The sequence below is a fragment of the Podarcis gaigeae genome (genome assembly GCF_964106915.1).
Source record: "Podarcis gaigeae genome assembly, chromosome: 2".
Lineage (NCBI taxonomy): Eukaryota > Metazoa > Chordata > Lepidosauria > Squamata > Lacertidae > Podarcis > Podarcis gaigeae.
Window position 1 is genome coordinate 32,885,134 of NC_139679.1, and position 15,609 is coordinate 32,900,742.

Sequence of the window (15,609 nt, forward strand, 5' to 3'; positions counted from 1 at the left end):
ATGAGAGATTATGTTTTAGGCTTTATAAACAAAATGAAAACTAACAAATTGCTAGGTGGTGCATCTTTGTGTATGTCGTGTTGCCGCTCATCCCATCTTCAGACGTGAATTTCCCACTTAAAGAATACAGAAGTTTCTGGGAAATGTAACACAAGGCGCAGTCCCATACCCACCAACATTTCTCTGATGACAATAGGAATGTCCCATTCCATAATGTTAATTTTACTATTTATACCCTACACACATTTTATTGGGTTGCCCCAGCACTCACAATGACCAACCACATGCTTCTCAGGAAGCCCAAAAGCAGGGCTAATAACAATAATATGGGGGCTATTGTTTTTTTGTTTGTTATTATGGTATGTATTTTGTACTTTTACACTGTAAACTGCCCTGTGATCTTCAAAGGAAGGGTGGGATAGAAATTTAATAAATAAAATAAAGTAATCACTCCCACACAAGTAAGTCATCAACATTTTATTAATTTCCACCGCTGAAATTGTACAAGAGAGATAGAAAAGACACAGAGCCTGCCTGGACAGGGAAGAGCCCCATGGTCACATGTGCCCCCCCATGTGTTTCCCACCACACATGAAAAGATGCCTCAGACAGTGATCTGCACCTAGATCTCACCAGAAAGCATTCAACTTTAGCAGCACAAAGCATTTTAAATACAATACGCAGTATACTGGGCTCAATGTATCTGATGGCTCCATCTCTCCGCACAAGAACCACAAGGCCCATTTGGATGAGAATGAAGCCCTGGTTGTGAAGCAACATACTGGGGCTTTAGGATGGAGCTCCAAGCACATTCTGAAGATCTATGCGGTATTTGTGTTTTGTGAGAACATTGAGAATTGCAGTGCCACCAATCTCTTGCTTGGCCATAGTACAGAGTAGTGAGGGCCACTGTCTACCACCGGGGAACCCTGGGACTTGCCTAAGCTCCATCCACTGTTACAGCTTGGAAATATTTTGTAGGTACCAGATGCAAGGCAGTGTGTGCAAGCAGCAACAGGCCACTTAGAGAACCCTTTGTGCCCAAGCTAGGAAATGTAGTGGTCAGTCTGGCTTGGAGCCCAACTCCAGCAAGCACTGCTGTTGAGCAAATGCTCTGGGATCCTATTAATGCTGTAAGCAATGAGCCAGACCAGAAAGGACGGTTGTAAAGATTAAAAAATTGTCTCTGGCAGGCAGAAATCAGAGAGATGCTCCGAGATGCAGAGACTCAATAAGAAGTTGAGCAGAGATAACCCTGACTCCCCAGCTCCAATATGTCAGGTGAAATCACACCATGTTGCAAACATTCATTGGAATTGAAACCTGCTATTGAGAGGGCAATGTTAAAATCTTCCCATGGGAGTGGGCCTGGGCTAACTAGATAGCAGCATCCGGGATCTTCCCCACACACGGGAGAATTATTACCGCAGGCCTTCCTAAGGCTGGCAGCAGTATCCTATCCTCCAGGAAAATATTGCCGCTCCAGGAGGGAAGGATTCTGCTACACCGTTCCCCATGCTAGCTCTCATGATCTTCCTGGCCTGCCTTCCCCAGGGCCCCTTCCTCCTCTCTTCTCTTCATGGCCTCCAGCACAGCCAATTCTTTTGCTTCTTTCTTCTGGTTCCGGGCTTCAAACTCCAACCTGCAACGATCGAGAAATCTGTATCAGCATGGAATATTTAAATCCACTGTGCTCTTTCAATTGTAAGGACAATGATTTTATTATTTGTACCCCCACCCGTCTGGCTGGGTCGCCCCAGCCACACTGGGTGGCTTCCAACATGTATAAAAACATAATAAAACATTGCACGTTAAAAAGCTCCCCTATACAGGGCTGCCTTCAGATGTCTTCTAAAGGTTATATAGTTACTCATCTCTTTGACATCTGATGGGAGGGCGTTCCAGGTTGCCACCACCAAGAAGGCCCTCTGCCTGGCTCCCTGTAGCTTCACGTCTCACAGTGAGGGAACTGCCAGAAGACCCTCAGTGCTGGATCTCTGTGTCCAGGCTGAACGATGGGGGTGGAGACGCTCCAAACAGCCAAGACAGAAAAAATACTACTCTGCTAAGCCACTCACTTCTGCTGCTTCAACACTGATCCCTCCTAGGAGAGGCTCTGGACAAGTAAGCCATCTAAGGCAGCCATGTGGAAGACTCTAGTTGAGGACCCAATGGCTTCAGGGATTCAACATTCTTAAAGGTGCCTGGAAAAGCATGTTCAGAGCTCGGGAACCATCATGGGAACAGACATAGTCTAACCACTATCAGAATTGTGTGGGCAAGGACAACGGATTCGCTCCTGCTTCTTCAAACGGCCCTGGCAGCAGCACCAGACAGAATCCAGTATCGCAACAGACTGCTTGGCACAAAAGCTCTCCCTTGCCAAGACAGTCCTTACAACAGCAAATGCAGCGCTCCAGGTAACTATTATGCACACACCAATGGCTTACTCATACTTGCATAATAAATTCTGGTTGCCATATCTGTTTTCAAAGAATTCAGAATGTGCTAGTACTGTCAAAACTGACAGAGGGAACAGCAACTAGAATATCAGGCAGTGGATAGTTGTAGACTTGAAACTATGGGGAGGCAGCAACGGTGCAGAGCACAGAATCTTTGTTCCAAGGCCCACACTACTTGTTGGTTTTGAACATTGAAATGAAACTGTTGAAATTTCATCTTCAGGGATGTTGGAAAGTATTTTAGCTATTCCCATCTGTGAATTCGTGTTTAGTCTGTAATATGACTAGCATCGTACGGGACTCCAAAATAAAAGACAAGCAAGGAGTTACGGCACAGTAGAATCTAGGCCTTATTATGCCAACGTGAACCAAAGTCAAGATCAGCCAACCTGTTTTTAATTATTCTTTTCACTATCAGATCTGTTGTGAGATTGTTGCCACTGTCCACCAGCCGGAAGATATTGCGCTTTTTGGGTTCCTGCAAATATGGGGAAGAGAGATGAGAGGACACAAGGCAGTGGCTCTTTAGGGGCATTCCAAAGAAGTTAACAACAGGCATTTGCCAAAATAGTTTCTGAATGCCCAATATGTGCCACAGCTGCAGGAAAAGCTGACAACCCAAGTGCATTCAAGGGAGGAACAGAACTGCACTCCTTACCACAGCAAGGAGAGGCTTGCCACTTTGTCACACAAATGACAGGCCAAGCCTTATTGCCCAGTCACCCACATACCCATTTTTCAAAAACAGCCCCCCAGAAGAGAACCCAATTCTCTGCCATGCACTGTGATTTGGACAACAGATGGCATGAAATCGACACTAACCAGGAAGGAGTTTTCTGCTTACCTCATATGGATCTGACCCATTCTTGTCTGGTACCACCTCTGTCATTCCATGGCACACAAAGTCTACCTGCAAAGAAACAGCAATAGTCACTATCACCTTCACTCGCAGGCTCCCCTACAGTATGATGTGGCTACCTGTAAAACTTCAGAAGCAAAGGGACATATCTCTCAAGCGCTTGTCGACCACAGGTACAGTATGAAGGGAGACAACTGCCAGCAACTCACCCACAAAAATATAGGCAGTTACTTCCATGGCTGATCCAAAACATATTGGTACAATCCTTAATGTGTTCTCTTCCTCACAAGCATCCTGGTACTGTAGCCCACCCCTCATCAGATAAGGAACAATAGTCAGGCTGGGTACAGATAATAGCTTTTCAGAACCAGAGGAGATGCTACAGAGTAATTGCTGCTAGCAATACATGCATTCGTTCCCCTTTCCCCAACTACCCCAGCATGTTCCCCAGTGAAACTAATTTACAGGTGTGTATAGATACTTCCTTTTAACAACAGGTTCCCAAGAGCATACACTTCCCGCCCCAGTTAGTAGAAATCACACACACACACAATCAATGGAACTATACTCACCTTAAAATGATCCAGCAGATCAGCAGTGATGGAATAGGGGGCTCCAATCACCACCTCAGAAACATACTAAGAGGGAGGGAGAGAAGAAAACAGTCACTCTGGATTCCCACATCTGCCAATGGCTGTTTCAGTTACTGAACTGTGTATATCAGGCACCTTCCAGTGACATTTTTAAGCTTACCAGGTGGTCTACCACAGCCAGATGTGCTCAGCTTTATCTGGCTCATTCTGACCATGTCCTAGTTGTAAGAGGAAGATTTCTTCTAATACTCACCCTGCAGGCTAGAACACTGAGGGTTCGTTCATGCACATTCATGATTGGATAGTTCTTGCCTTTGTACAGATTCACCTCCTACGAATAAAATATGACAATCAGCACAAGTGGAAGTTTTGCATTCCCATCCCTCACTCCCTCACAGCTGAGGTGAGAAGGAACAAATGACCAACCCTGCCTGGGCAGTGTGAAGCTGATACCCACCTGGTCAAAATGTAGCCCCACAATTATATAAGGTCGCTTTGCTATCTGGTGCGCTTTCTCCAGGAAGTCCACATGACCAACATCTGGAGAGTGTATGTATTAAGGATAAAAGCCTGTGGCACAGAATGAGAAGTAGCGACTTTTTGTTTGCTTCTCATAGACTCTATGCTTCTTTTCCTGGTAGTCTCAGCAACCGCTGTGACAATCTGAGTTACTATGGTTTGGATACACACTGACACTCAGCACTGGAGCAACTGAGTAGCTGTGGAAGTGAACTTACTGCATTGTTTACAGACTTCCAATACCCTATATCAGGGATCAAACGCAGGGCAAACCAATTCTACAGTTGACATAAAAAATCTTGGCACAGCGCTGGTGGTTTGGCACTTGTGACCTATAACTTTAGAGTGATCTTGTAACTCTTTTAAAATGTGTTTTTCCTCTAAAAAATACTAATAAAGCAACAAATGTTGCCTGCAATGACTAAAACTGACAAGCAAAGACAGGTGGCTGAGACCAGCAGATGAATCATGGATGCGTAGGTCTATCAAATGCAAAGTGAAGGTCGGGGGAAGGTGGGTTTCCTTTTGGGAGGGGGGAAACATGGAAAGCCCTGTTTAAGGCATGTCTGTACACATCCTTTATTGTTCATGTGCCTTTCACTCAACCGTTGTTGTAGCAGCAGCAGCTGAAATGTAACAGACTGGGATGCATTGGAATGCGTGATACAGGATGACTCAGGCAGAGTTCAGCTTCTTCGAAGATGGTTGTTAGAGTTTATAACTCAAAGACTCCTGGGCTAGTTTGGCTATCACAGCAGAAAATTCTTAACACATATGGTTTTAAAGAGGAAGTGCAAAAGCCTATGTTTTGAGCTGACTGTATTTCTGGCACATCAGTAAGGAACCTGGGCTCAAAATGCACTCTCTACTACAGTAGCAACTGTAGAAGGGGTAGCAATGCCTTGCAAGGTCTGAGTCAAACAAGAACAACTATAGCTGACTTGTTCTCCTCAGAGTGGTACAATCCACAGAGTTCCATGGGAAGAGTGATTGATTGTTAAACCACTCTGGGAAGGGAATAGGGGTTTCTTAACAACTTTCAACAAAACAAAAGCAAAACACAGCAGGGCCATTTGAGACCTGGGGTACAGTAAGACCAAATACAAGGTGGCAGGAACCCGAAATTTGCCTCACAGACACCTCCTTCCACCCGGCCCAAAAGGAAACAGGATACGAAAGAGGTCAAAAGCACCAGCCACATAGATTATAGTATCTCCTGGTTGTGGCTCCTTGCCAGATGCAAACTGGATGATCTTCTGGGATGTCTGCAGAAACTGGGAAACTCCGGTCCAGGGGCTGTGACTTTTAGGGCACTGGAGAAAAGAGTACAACTTTAATACCTTGGCAGGCTTCAGTTGGGATGAGTTGTGAAAGAAGCAGACTGAAATGTCATTGAGAACACACTCCTAGCACAGGCATGCCACATAGTCAACACAACATCCCACCTTTATCAATAGGTGCTTGCAGACAGATGTTTACTGCCATATCAATGCACAAAAGTTTTTTGTTTTTTTCAGTGTCCATGTGATATTGTGGACAAAATACCAGCCCATATTTTTACCCCATTTGATTTGGATTTCCCCTTTCTGGGAGAAATCTGGAAAGTAAAAAAGAAAACTTTGATGACTCATTTGAGATATCTCAACAACCTATTTGTAGAATTTAGCTCCACCACGCGGCAGCAATAAGTACTGCTTCTACAGCTAGTTTAGTCAACTAATCTGATATACACACATTACAACGCTGGTGCCAAAGCACACATTCCTGAGGCCAGGAAAAAAAGCACAAAGTTTTTCCAAGACACAATAAGCTTCCACATGACTCTACTGTATAACTTGGCAGATACTAAAGGTATTTCAATTGGCAGAAATAGATATTCCATTGAAGTCCTGGTGAGACTAGAAATCAGCTGCAAAAAACCCCAAACAATCTCCTTGATCACTGAGCTGATGTTCACACCAACAAGCTTATCTTTTCACAAAACAACAGGAATTAACAGTTAACACCAGATGAAGCTGCATGTCTGCTACGATTGTCAGGATGAAAGCTGCAATTCATGTCTTTTAATCCTTCACTAAATTGGGAGATAAAACCACTACAGCTTGTCCCACCCATTCTCTCTGTGGCTTTTTCATCTTCATTTTACCCTGTTGTGAGTAGTGTGTTGCGTATCTAGTAGTTACTTAACCATGACATTGTCCCAGATTCTGCCTGTTCCCATCACACCCTCCACTGTTGAAGTCAGGTCTGCTCAGGGTAAAACCGGGCAGGGAAAAGCCACAGTAAAAAATGCAAAACCACACAGCATGCAGGAATCACATCCCAGGCTTCATTTGCAGTCACTGGAAATGGTACTCACTTTCCCAAAGTTATCTGTGTGCTTCCGATAATCCATGTCTTCATCCTAAGAGAGAAAGCAAGCATGTCAATGTATTGTGGGAAAATGCCTATACGACTTTCTAGTTAAGGAAGGAAACACAGGGTGCTAGGGATCAGAAATGGCAAGGGTGGAAAGTTTATTGCCCTCCAGAGGTTGTTGGACTCCAACTCCCATCAGCCCCATCCAGCAAGGCCAATGGTCAAGAGATGATGGGAATTATGGTCCAGCAACACCAGGCCAGCCACAGGTTCTCCACCATTGTGATAGGAAATAGCTGCCATTACTCAGGTTTTCCCACCCTAAGTACATAAAAGGAGTCCTGCTGGATGAGACCAAAGGCCCTTCTAGTACAGCGTCCGTTTTTCACAGTGGCCAGCCAGATACATATGGGAAACCTCTCCCCACCTGTGATTCCCAGCAATTAATATTTGGAAGCATCCTGCCCCTTGACACTGGAGGTAGTACAAGCATTTCACATCCATGTAAAGAAGACAATCTCTCAGTTCAAACTAAAACAGACACTTAATGGGACAGTGTTTGGTTTCCGTCTTCAGCCCACACACATCAAGATGCAAAGTGAAACTCAAGATCAAATGCTTCAATTCCACAGCCCCATGTATATCTTCAGGACAAGCCATCTTGCCCACAAGGCAAATGGCAACAATCTGACACCGACACACAAATATACATGTACACACTCCTGACCTGTGATGTCCTGTACCATTCTCCAGGCAGCCCACCTGAAAACCCTGCTCCCTAATCCCAACGCTGCCATCTGATGACCTACATGAACAGCTTCTGAATCCTTTTCTTCCCTCCTTGCCAGTCCATCAACACAGCACACGTGGTCTAAACACTAAGAGTGATAATTCTGTGCAGATTGCAAAGGCCACTTCATCAAACATATGTTTTTTCTCTTTGCTTTTGGCACCTGCTGCCTCAAAGGCTTCTGCCAAACAGCTTCTAGTCCTGGCGCACGCAAGCAGCAGAGCTTGATACAATCTGTCCAGGAAGCAATCTCAGATCAGAAAGCCCGGATTGCCTTGGTAAGTCAGTGTAGCCAAGAAGCCCCGTTCCCCACCTCAAACTCTTTCATTGACTCACAATGTTGCTGTGGTGAGCCTTGGTCATGAGCAGCATGCGGCCAACCAGATCTGTGGTGGATACTCCCTGAGTGCGCTTACATTCCCTGCAATAAGACAAGCTCAGAGTGAGACAGGGGCCCTTGGCAATGGCTACTCACCATGTTCACACTACGCTCACATTCACATCTCCTTCCTGCCCCAAGATTATCCCTGAAGCACACCACATTTATATGGGGACAAGGGAATGGCACCAAGAAGCCTAATGTAATATTGACACTGAAGCTAAATGGGCTCAGGCACGGCCAGCATTTCTGCAAGAGGCCACCTGGGAATTGACATGTACACAATTCGAACTATATGGAAGGAAAGCAAGATACAAACGCAATGAATAAAATTAACCAATCCGCTTGGCAATGTTTCGTTATTCTGATACGGGGACGGATTTTGAGCAGGGCAACAACAGTCCTAAGCAGGGCGTCACCTGTATCTCCCAGCATTCTTTACTTCCTCGTAGGTGTCCTTGCCATCCACAGTAAGTGTGATATCATCTGTGAAGGGAAGGGGGGAAAACAGATCATTGCTGGCAGATTAGAGAAGCTCCCTAGGAAGACTAATCAGCAAAAGCCTAAAACCACACACCACAGTTAAGTTATGGTGAACTTGTGTATATGAACAGGCCTGCCTTTTTTAAAGCTGGGGGAAGCTTTAGTTCACTGCCCTTCCCAAACTAGATGAGAAAGAGCACTGTGGATCAAACAGAATCCTTTGGGAACACGGATGTAGTAATTTTAGATAACTTGAGTGTTTTTCTGCAGACAGTATTGGTTTCCATTTATTTCTGTTCCCCAAAGCATCCTACTCCTTTTTGGAGCACACCTCTATGGTTTTAGTGTATGCTGAGGAATGGATAAAGTCCAGGATAGTGAATGAACATGAGAATTATTGGCAAAGACAGAAAACCATTTATTTCCGCCTGAGAGCCACAGTTAAATGCAACTGGGCCGATCATTCACAGATAACCAGCTAGAAGAGTATCAGGTACTCACTCCCATGTACACAGAAGTCACAGTTGTATTTATCCAGCGTTTCCAATGTTGTGACATAAGGAGCTCCTGGTACAATCTCGTCCACCCACTTGATGGCCTTCACCATTTTGTATCTCTCCTCTTGAGTGAAGACAGGGGGTCCTTTATGCTTGGAGATCTCCTCTGAGATTTAAGACAGAGAGAGAGAAGTTTGTTAATACCAGGTCTGCGTGCGTTCAACAGGTCCATACGTTTCCTAAGCAAACTGGCATCTCGCATCCTAAAGAGTTCCTAGTCCTCATTGCTTCAGAATAAGCTTTGGAAAAAATATGGGCAGTAGAAGGTGAAGTCTCAAAAGGCTAGACATGGCTTTAAGCGGACAAAAAGACAGTAATTCATCCCTCTCCTCTCTCACAATACACCTCTGACTACTAGATGCTGGAGAAAATCAACACTACTGTCATGCTTAGGCTGTGAGCATCTCAGTGGCATCAGGCTAGCCACCCCCAGATTGTGGACTGTGAAATCATGCAGATGGTAGGGGGAGAATCTAACCATATTGTTACATATTCTGACTGAAAGGAATTTGCTGCTCACAATTTCACTTTCTGGGTTTCTTTCCAGGGGTGTTTCTGAAACAAGGAGAAAAATGGACCAATTTCCTTACCATCTGTGTGGACTCCTACGATCAGATAATCACCCATGGCACGAGCTTGCCGCAGCTGGTTGGAGTGCCCATAATGCACCATATCATAGCTACAAAAAAGAATAGAAAAGACAAAGGGGCTTTTGTGAAGAACTTGCCCTGGTACTGACTGTTATCACAAGACTCTCATCTTGTAATGCTCATAGTACACCAATCAATGCATCATTTCAGCCAGCTATACCACTACTGATGATGGAAAGGTGCTCACAAGCAGCAAAAGATTTTAGTCCTCGTTACATTTATGCTCTTCTGTTAAACATAGATCTGCTCATATCTCTGCATCTCATTTTTGCTCATTGTTACATCATCTGCACTGAGAGGCCCATTGTATTGCTTGATGAATGGAAAACCACAAATGTGCATGATTAAATTATTCAGCCTGAAGACAACCACAAGTGGAAAATCCCAACTTGATTTTAATATTGCAGGAATCTCCAATCTGGACAGACAACTGGCAATAAGGTGAAGGGTTTGCCTGCCTTCAGTTGCCATTTTCAATAGAGAGGCAGGCCTGTGAGGGCAGCGATGGTCACACATGTTTTGCTAAAATGACATAGGGAAGAATTCATAGACCACTTTTGCTTATAACTTGGAGAAATACTCATGGTAAAATCAAAGGTGTAATGAGAGCAAAATTATGCTAATATGGGTTACAAATTAATGAAAAAGACAGCAAAGCCTGAGGAGAGCATGAATTCTTCAAGTTTAATCTAACTCTGGTCCAGAAGGTAGCAACTACATAATTAGACTAAAGGCAAGCAGTTACTAATAGGGCTCTTAGTTATGATTTTGCAATTTAGAATGTCTCTTGGTGCCAGCAGTCCCAGGGGTTATATTCCAGAAGCCACATGGCTTCAAACCTAGTTACCATGACAGCACCTGGAAGGGTTCCAGGTGCCATTTGCCCCCTTCCTCCAACCCTCATTGGAGTCACAGAGGTAATTGATACAAGCAGCTTCTACGCTTCAGAACACACCAAGAGAAGAGATCGCATGCAAGATGTTGGACTCATTGTGCCCCACAGCTCCAAAGAATTTCCTGGTAACATAAACCCTTTGCTCAGTCACTGGAAGTATTCCTGGGACCTTCCCTTAAGGTCCTAGGCTTACTCCATTTCAATAAGGACATGCTGTTCCTCCGTGGAATTCCTTCTCAAGGCTTATCGTACTATTAAAATATTAGACTGCTGTAATACCAGATAATATCTATCGCTAACAAGGCAATTGAGATGCTTAATGAAAATTGACCTTGCCTGCTCTCACATGGAATGCACCCTCCCACTCAGATTATGCAGGAAATTTTAGTCCCACTTCTTAAAGCAGAATGCTATGAACAAACTGCAAACCAGATGGCAAGGAACCTTGCATTAATTATGACTGCATACACAAATATTTCTGAATGCCAGAGTAAGCACAGTACTATTTGTTAATCAGTCTCTCCCCAACAGTTTGATCCCTCCTCCCTCCTCAACCACCCCCAAATGTAGTTTCTGCCCATTGCATCTAAACTCCCTGGTGCTGCTTAGCTCCACTATATTGGCTCTCTACTCCAATTCCTCTCCTGAACCCCGAAAGGAGAGTGGAACCCCTCTGTATTCCGCTGAAAACACCCTCAGCACAGAAAGTTAAACCCAAAGGCTTCTACTCATTTCACATCTTTCTTGACCTGTCACCTTTGATGCATTTAATTACTTTCTATTATTTGACTTCCTTTGTGACTGTCCTCCAGTGATTCTCCTACCTGTCTAAACAATCTTTGAATGTTTCTGTGAGTAGAACCTTTCCTTCTCTTCCTTGAAGATATGTTTTTGAGCCTCTACTATTCTTTCTACACACTGTCCCCAGGTGACCTCATTAAATCTCATGAATTCAGTATCACCTATACACTAAGAGGACATCCAGCTGTTTCTCTCTACCTCAGAACTTCCTTCCATCAATCACTCATCTGCCCATCTTATATTTCTTCTTGGATGGTTAACATAACTTACTTTACACAGTTGTTGAGAGGGAGAAAAAGTGGGATAGCTGCTGTGTGGAGGGAGGGGTAGCTAATGACACAGAAGACAGAATCAGAATTCAAAATGACCCCAACACATTGGAGAACTGGGCCTGGGCTAACAAAATAAATGTCAATAGGGACAAATGTAAGGTTCTGCACTTAGGAGGAAGAACCAGATGCACAAATATAAGATGAGGGACATCTGGCTTACTAGCAGTACATGTGAAAAGGACCTAGGGGTTTTGGTGGACCACAAGCTTAACAAGAATCAACAGTGTGATGCAGCAGCAGCAGCAAAAAAAAAAAGCCTATTCTAGGTTGCATTAACAGACGTATGGTGTCTAGATCAAGGAAAGTAATAGTACCACTCTGTTCTGCCTTGGTCAGACCACACCTGAAATACTGTTTTCAATTCTGGACACCACAACTTAAGAAGGATGTTGACAAGCTGTAACATGTGCAGTGGAGGTCAACCAAGATTATCGAAGGGTCTGGAAACTAGGCCTTACAAGGAGCACTTGAAGGAGCAGGGTATGTTTAGCTTGGAAAAGAGGAGACTGAGAGGAGATATGATAGCCATATTCAAATATCTTAAGGGCTTTCACATGAAAGATGGAGCAAGCTTGTTTTCTCCTACTCTGGAGGGTAGGACTCGGACCAATGGCTTCAAGTTACATGAAAGGAGATTCCGACTTAACATTCAGAAAAACTTTCTGACAGTAAGAGCTGTTCAGCAGTGGAAGAGACTCCCACAAGAGGTGGTGGACTCTCCTTCCTTGGAGGTTTTTAAGCAGAGGTTGGATGGCCATCTATCATGGATGCTTTAGCTGGGATTCCTGCATTGCAGGGGGTTGGACTAGATGACCCTTGGGTCCCTTCCAACTCTTAGTCTAAGATTCTGTGATTCTATGATAGAGAACCTACATCTAAGCAGTATACAAAAATAGTACAACAGACCGATCCTACCCGTGGTTTAGGACATGGGTGGCGCTGTGGGTTAAACCATAGAGCCTAGACTTGCCGATCAGAAGGTCGGCGGTTCGAATCCCCACGACGGGGTGAGCTCCCGTTGCTCGGTCCCTGCTCCTGCCATCCTAGCAGTTCGAAAGCATGTCAAAGTGCAAGTAGATAAATAGGTACCGCTCCAGTGGGAAGGTAAACGGCGTTTCCTGCGCTGCTCTGGTTCGCCAGAAGCAGCTTAGTCATGCTGGTCACATGACCCAGAAGCTGTACGCCGGCTCCCTCGGCCAATAAAGCAAGATGAGCGCTACAACCCCAGAGTCGGTCACGACTGGACCTAATAGTCAGGGGTTCCTTTACCTTTACCTTACCCATGGTTTAGAAGCTAATAGACAGACGGGGGGGGGGGGGACAGTAAGGAAAGGGAGAGGCAAACAGGTAGCACTTTATAAATTGCTCCAGAACCGTCCCTGCAGCACCAAGTTGATGAAACAAGGATAACACGGAAAATACTGAACTCAAAAGTTAATGCACTTGACTTCCCACACCAGGTGGTGACCAGAGGCAATAATAAGGGTGGGCTATTTGGCATTTCAGAACTTTGTACAGAGCAGTGTGACTTTGTATCATTTCCTGCTGAGGTGACGTTTATGCCAGTTACAACCTCCTGGCCCATTTACAATCATGGTGAACAGGCCCAGGGGGGAATTTCATTGAGGCCCAATAAACCCAACCCATAACAATAAGGTACAATTTAGGCCATAGGGTAGTCAAAAGATAGCGATGAGCAAACATCATTTTGCAGCCATGAACCGTACACACCTCTCGGAACAAGGGGAATTCAGGGCATAGGATAATCCAAAAGCGCGTCTCAACGTGGAAATTTATGTTTACAACCGTATTCAAGCTCCAAAGTCCCTGCTACGTAACCCCGAGACGAGAACATCCAGTCCCTTCAATGGGATAAGTTTAGTAGGGCCACGGGAACCAGCCAGCTTCGGGATCGAGCCAATCAGGAGCGACGGCGCCACCCACAGAAGCTTCGCTGCCCACTTACCAGCGGGATCGCAGCCAAGAGCCGGGGCTCTGCGATTGGCGAACTCCAACCGCGAGCGCTCAGCTGATGCGAATTGGCCCGCCGATCTCTTCCACCCACATTCAGAGCAACCCGTCGCAAACCCTGCGCTAGCAGCGGGTACCGTAGAGACAGAAGCCCCGTCGAAACGCAGAGAAGGGGGAGCCGAAGAGGGTCCGCCAAGAGAGAAAAGCAAACAAGAAGGTCGGAGCCTGCCCGGGCTCCGAGCATGATGCAGGAAGCCCTCCCTCCACGTGCATGCGGCACACACACACGACACACACAACGCGCGTTTTCCCCGTGAGCGGACGCACGCCGCGATTCGGCGGCTCCTCTACCCGGAAGCAAGCCTGCCCGCCCCACCGAGCTTGTGGACTCCCTCCGCTAAGCGCGCAGGGCAGCAGCAGCAGCAGCCTCCTGCTCTGGTCCCCGCGCTGCCCGCGTCCCCCGGAGGAGCTTTGGCAGCGGCGCACAGAAAGCCCGAGGGGGCACCTGCAGTGGAAATGCCCCACGGCGGGTGACAGGAGCGCCGCTGTCGCGGACGCGAGCGCAGCCCAGCCGAAAGCAGCGCGGACGGGCGTTGCTATGGGGACAAGGGGCAGCCGCTTCGGGGCGACGGCGGCGGCAACCGCGGCAAAGCGAGCGGTTGCCATAGAAATACCCGGGGAAGCGTCTCTGCTGCTGCTGCTGCAGGTGGGCCCCGTCCCGTCCCCCTCGGGAACGGGCTTGGCTGCCTCCCCCGCCCGCCCACCCAAGCGCTCACCATCCGTCGCACCACACGCGCACGGGCCGGTTGGCGCCTTTGCCAGAAGGGGAGGAGGCCCCAGCAGCTCCGTTCCGCAGCATCTCCAGCCAGCGAGTGCCGGGCTCTTGGGCGGCTGGCCTGACCCCGGCGCTGTCACTCGCTGGGACCTCCCTCGTCACGTGGTCAGGGAGGAGCCGCAGCTCTCGAGCGCGCAGCCATCTTCGGTGGCCGTCACCTGACTAACAGGCGGCGCCTCCCCCCGCTGCCTTACGTCGCGCGCGTCGCCCCGCCCCCTTCACAGGAACCCTCTCCTTGAGTGGGGAATGGGCGCCCCGTTGGCGCCGCCGCCGCACCATCTCCCTTGCGCCGGACGCTCACCGGCCTTCCTCCGCTGCTGGAGACATTTGAGCTCTCTTCCACGCCAGATGTCAAGCTTTGCATCATAATAAGCAAAGTGGCGCCTATTCCCTACCCCAGGACCCTCAAATGCTGTACAGTGGTACCTCGGGTTAAGTACTTAATTCGTTCCGGAGGTCCGTTCTTAACCTGAAACTGTTCTTAACCTGAAGCACCACTTTAGCTAATGGGGCCTCCCGCTGCGCCAACGCTGCGCAATTTCTGTTCTCATCCTGAAGCAAAGTTCTTAACCTGAGGTAATATTTATGGGTTTGCAGAGTCTGTAACCTGAAGCGTATGTAACCCGACGTACCACTGTACATGATATTTTGTAGGACTGCCTTGCTGAAGGGAGACCAAAGCCCTTGTGATTCTGTTTCCCCTGGCACCCACCCTTATACGTCTGAGATACACACTAGGGTTGCCACTTTTGTTCTGGCAAAATACAGCACGGTGGGGTGGGTGCAATTTCCACCCCACATCTGTTGCTTGAGTGATTTCAAAACAATCCATTACAATCAATTGCAGCCTAACAGGATGGCCCCTCTGAAATCTGTCAAACACACTCACACACACACACAAGAATTTGTAACTCTGTCTTTGCTTTGCTACCCAGGGCTTAAATACATGACCTTTCGCACACATGCATTTGGAGAGGATCCCTAACTTGGCAGAGAAAAAGAGCGCTGAGGAAATACAGGACAAGGTGTGTCCTGTATTGAATGCAGGACGTAGCATTTTACACTGAAATAGAGGGTGATCCTGTATTATACAGGACGGGTGGCAACCCTACCCTCAAGACCACT

At 46.7% G+C, this 15,609-nt stretch overlaps 1 protein-coding gene across 2 annotated transcripts; it reads right to left on the bottom strand.

Annotated features, from left to right (window-relative positions):
- Positions 1-462: 462 nt before the first annotated feature.
- Positions 463-14,645, bottom strand: PCYT2 (phosphate cytidylyltransferase 2, ethanolamine). 2 transcript variants are annotated; one of them, XM_083726173.1, is made up of 13 exons: positions 14,426-14,645; positions 9,591-9,679; positions 8,945-9,106; positions 8,380-8,446; positions 7,918-8,002; positions 6,793-6,837; positions 5,608-5,746; positions 4,372-4,454; positions 4,168-4,245; positions 3,894-3,959; positions 3,307-3,372; positions 2,852-2,940; positions 463-1,642 (listed from the first exon to the last, which is right to left on the bottom strand). In XM_083726173.1, exons 1-13 carry the CDS (start codon positions 14,506-14,508, stop codon positions 1,519-1,521), a joined length of 1,176 nt encoding a protein of 391 aa, XP_083582299.1. In that variant the 5' UTR covers positions 14,509-14,645; the 3' UTR covers positions 463-1,518. The 2 variants fall into 2 exon arrangements, with proteins under 2 accessions (XP_083582299.1, XP_083582300.1); XM_083726174.1 differs by lacking the exon at positions 14,426-14,645 and adding an exon at positions 13,645-13,869.
- Between the last annotated feature and the right edge of the window lie 964 nt (positions 14,646-15,609).

Bases quoted from the DNA above. Each gene is read 5' to 3' on its own strand.
- PCYT2 (XM_083726173.1), bottom strand. From the start codon at position 14,508: ATGCTGCGGAACGGAGCTGCTGGGGCCTCCTCCCCTTCTGGCAAAGGC. The intron at 8,447-8,944 runs GTGAGTACCTGA...TTCCCTTCACAG, and splicing joins TGACTTCTGTGTACATGGGA to ATGATATCACACTTACTGTG. The intron at 3,373-3,893 runs GTGAGTATAGTT...GTTTCTTTGCAG, and splicing joins ATCTGCTGGATCATTTTAAG to GTAGACTTTGTGTGCCATGG.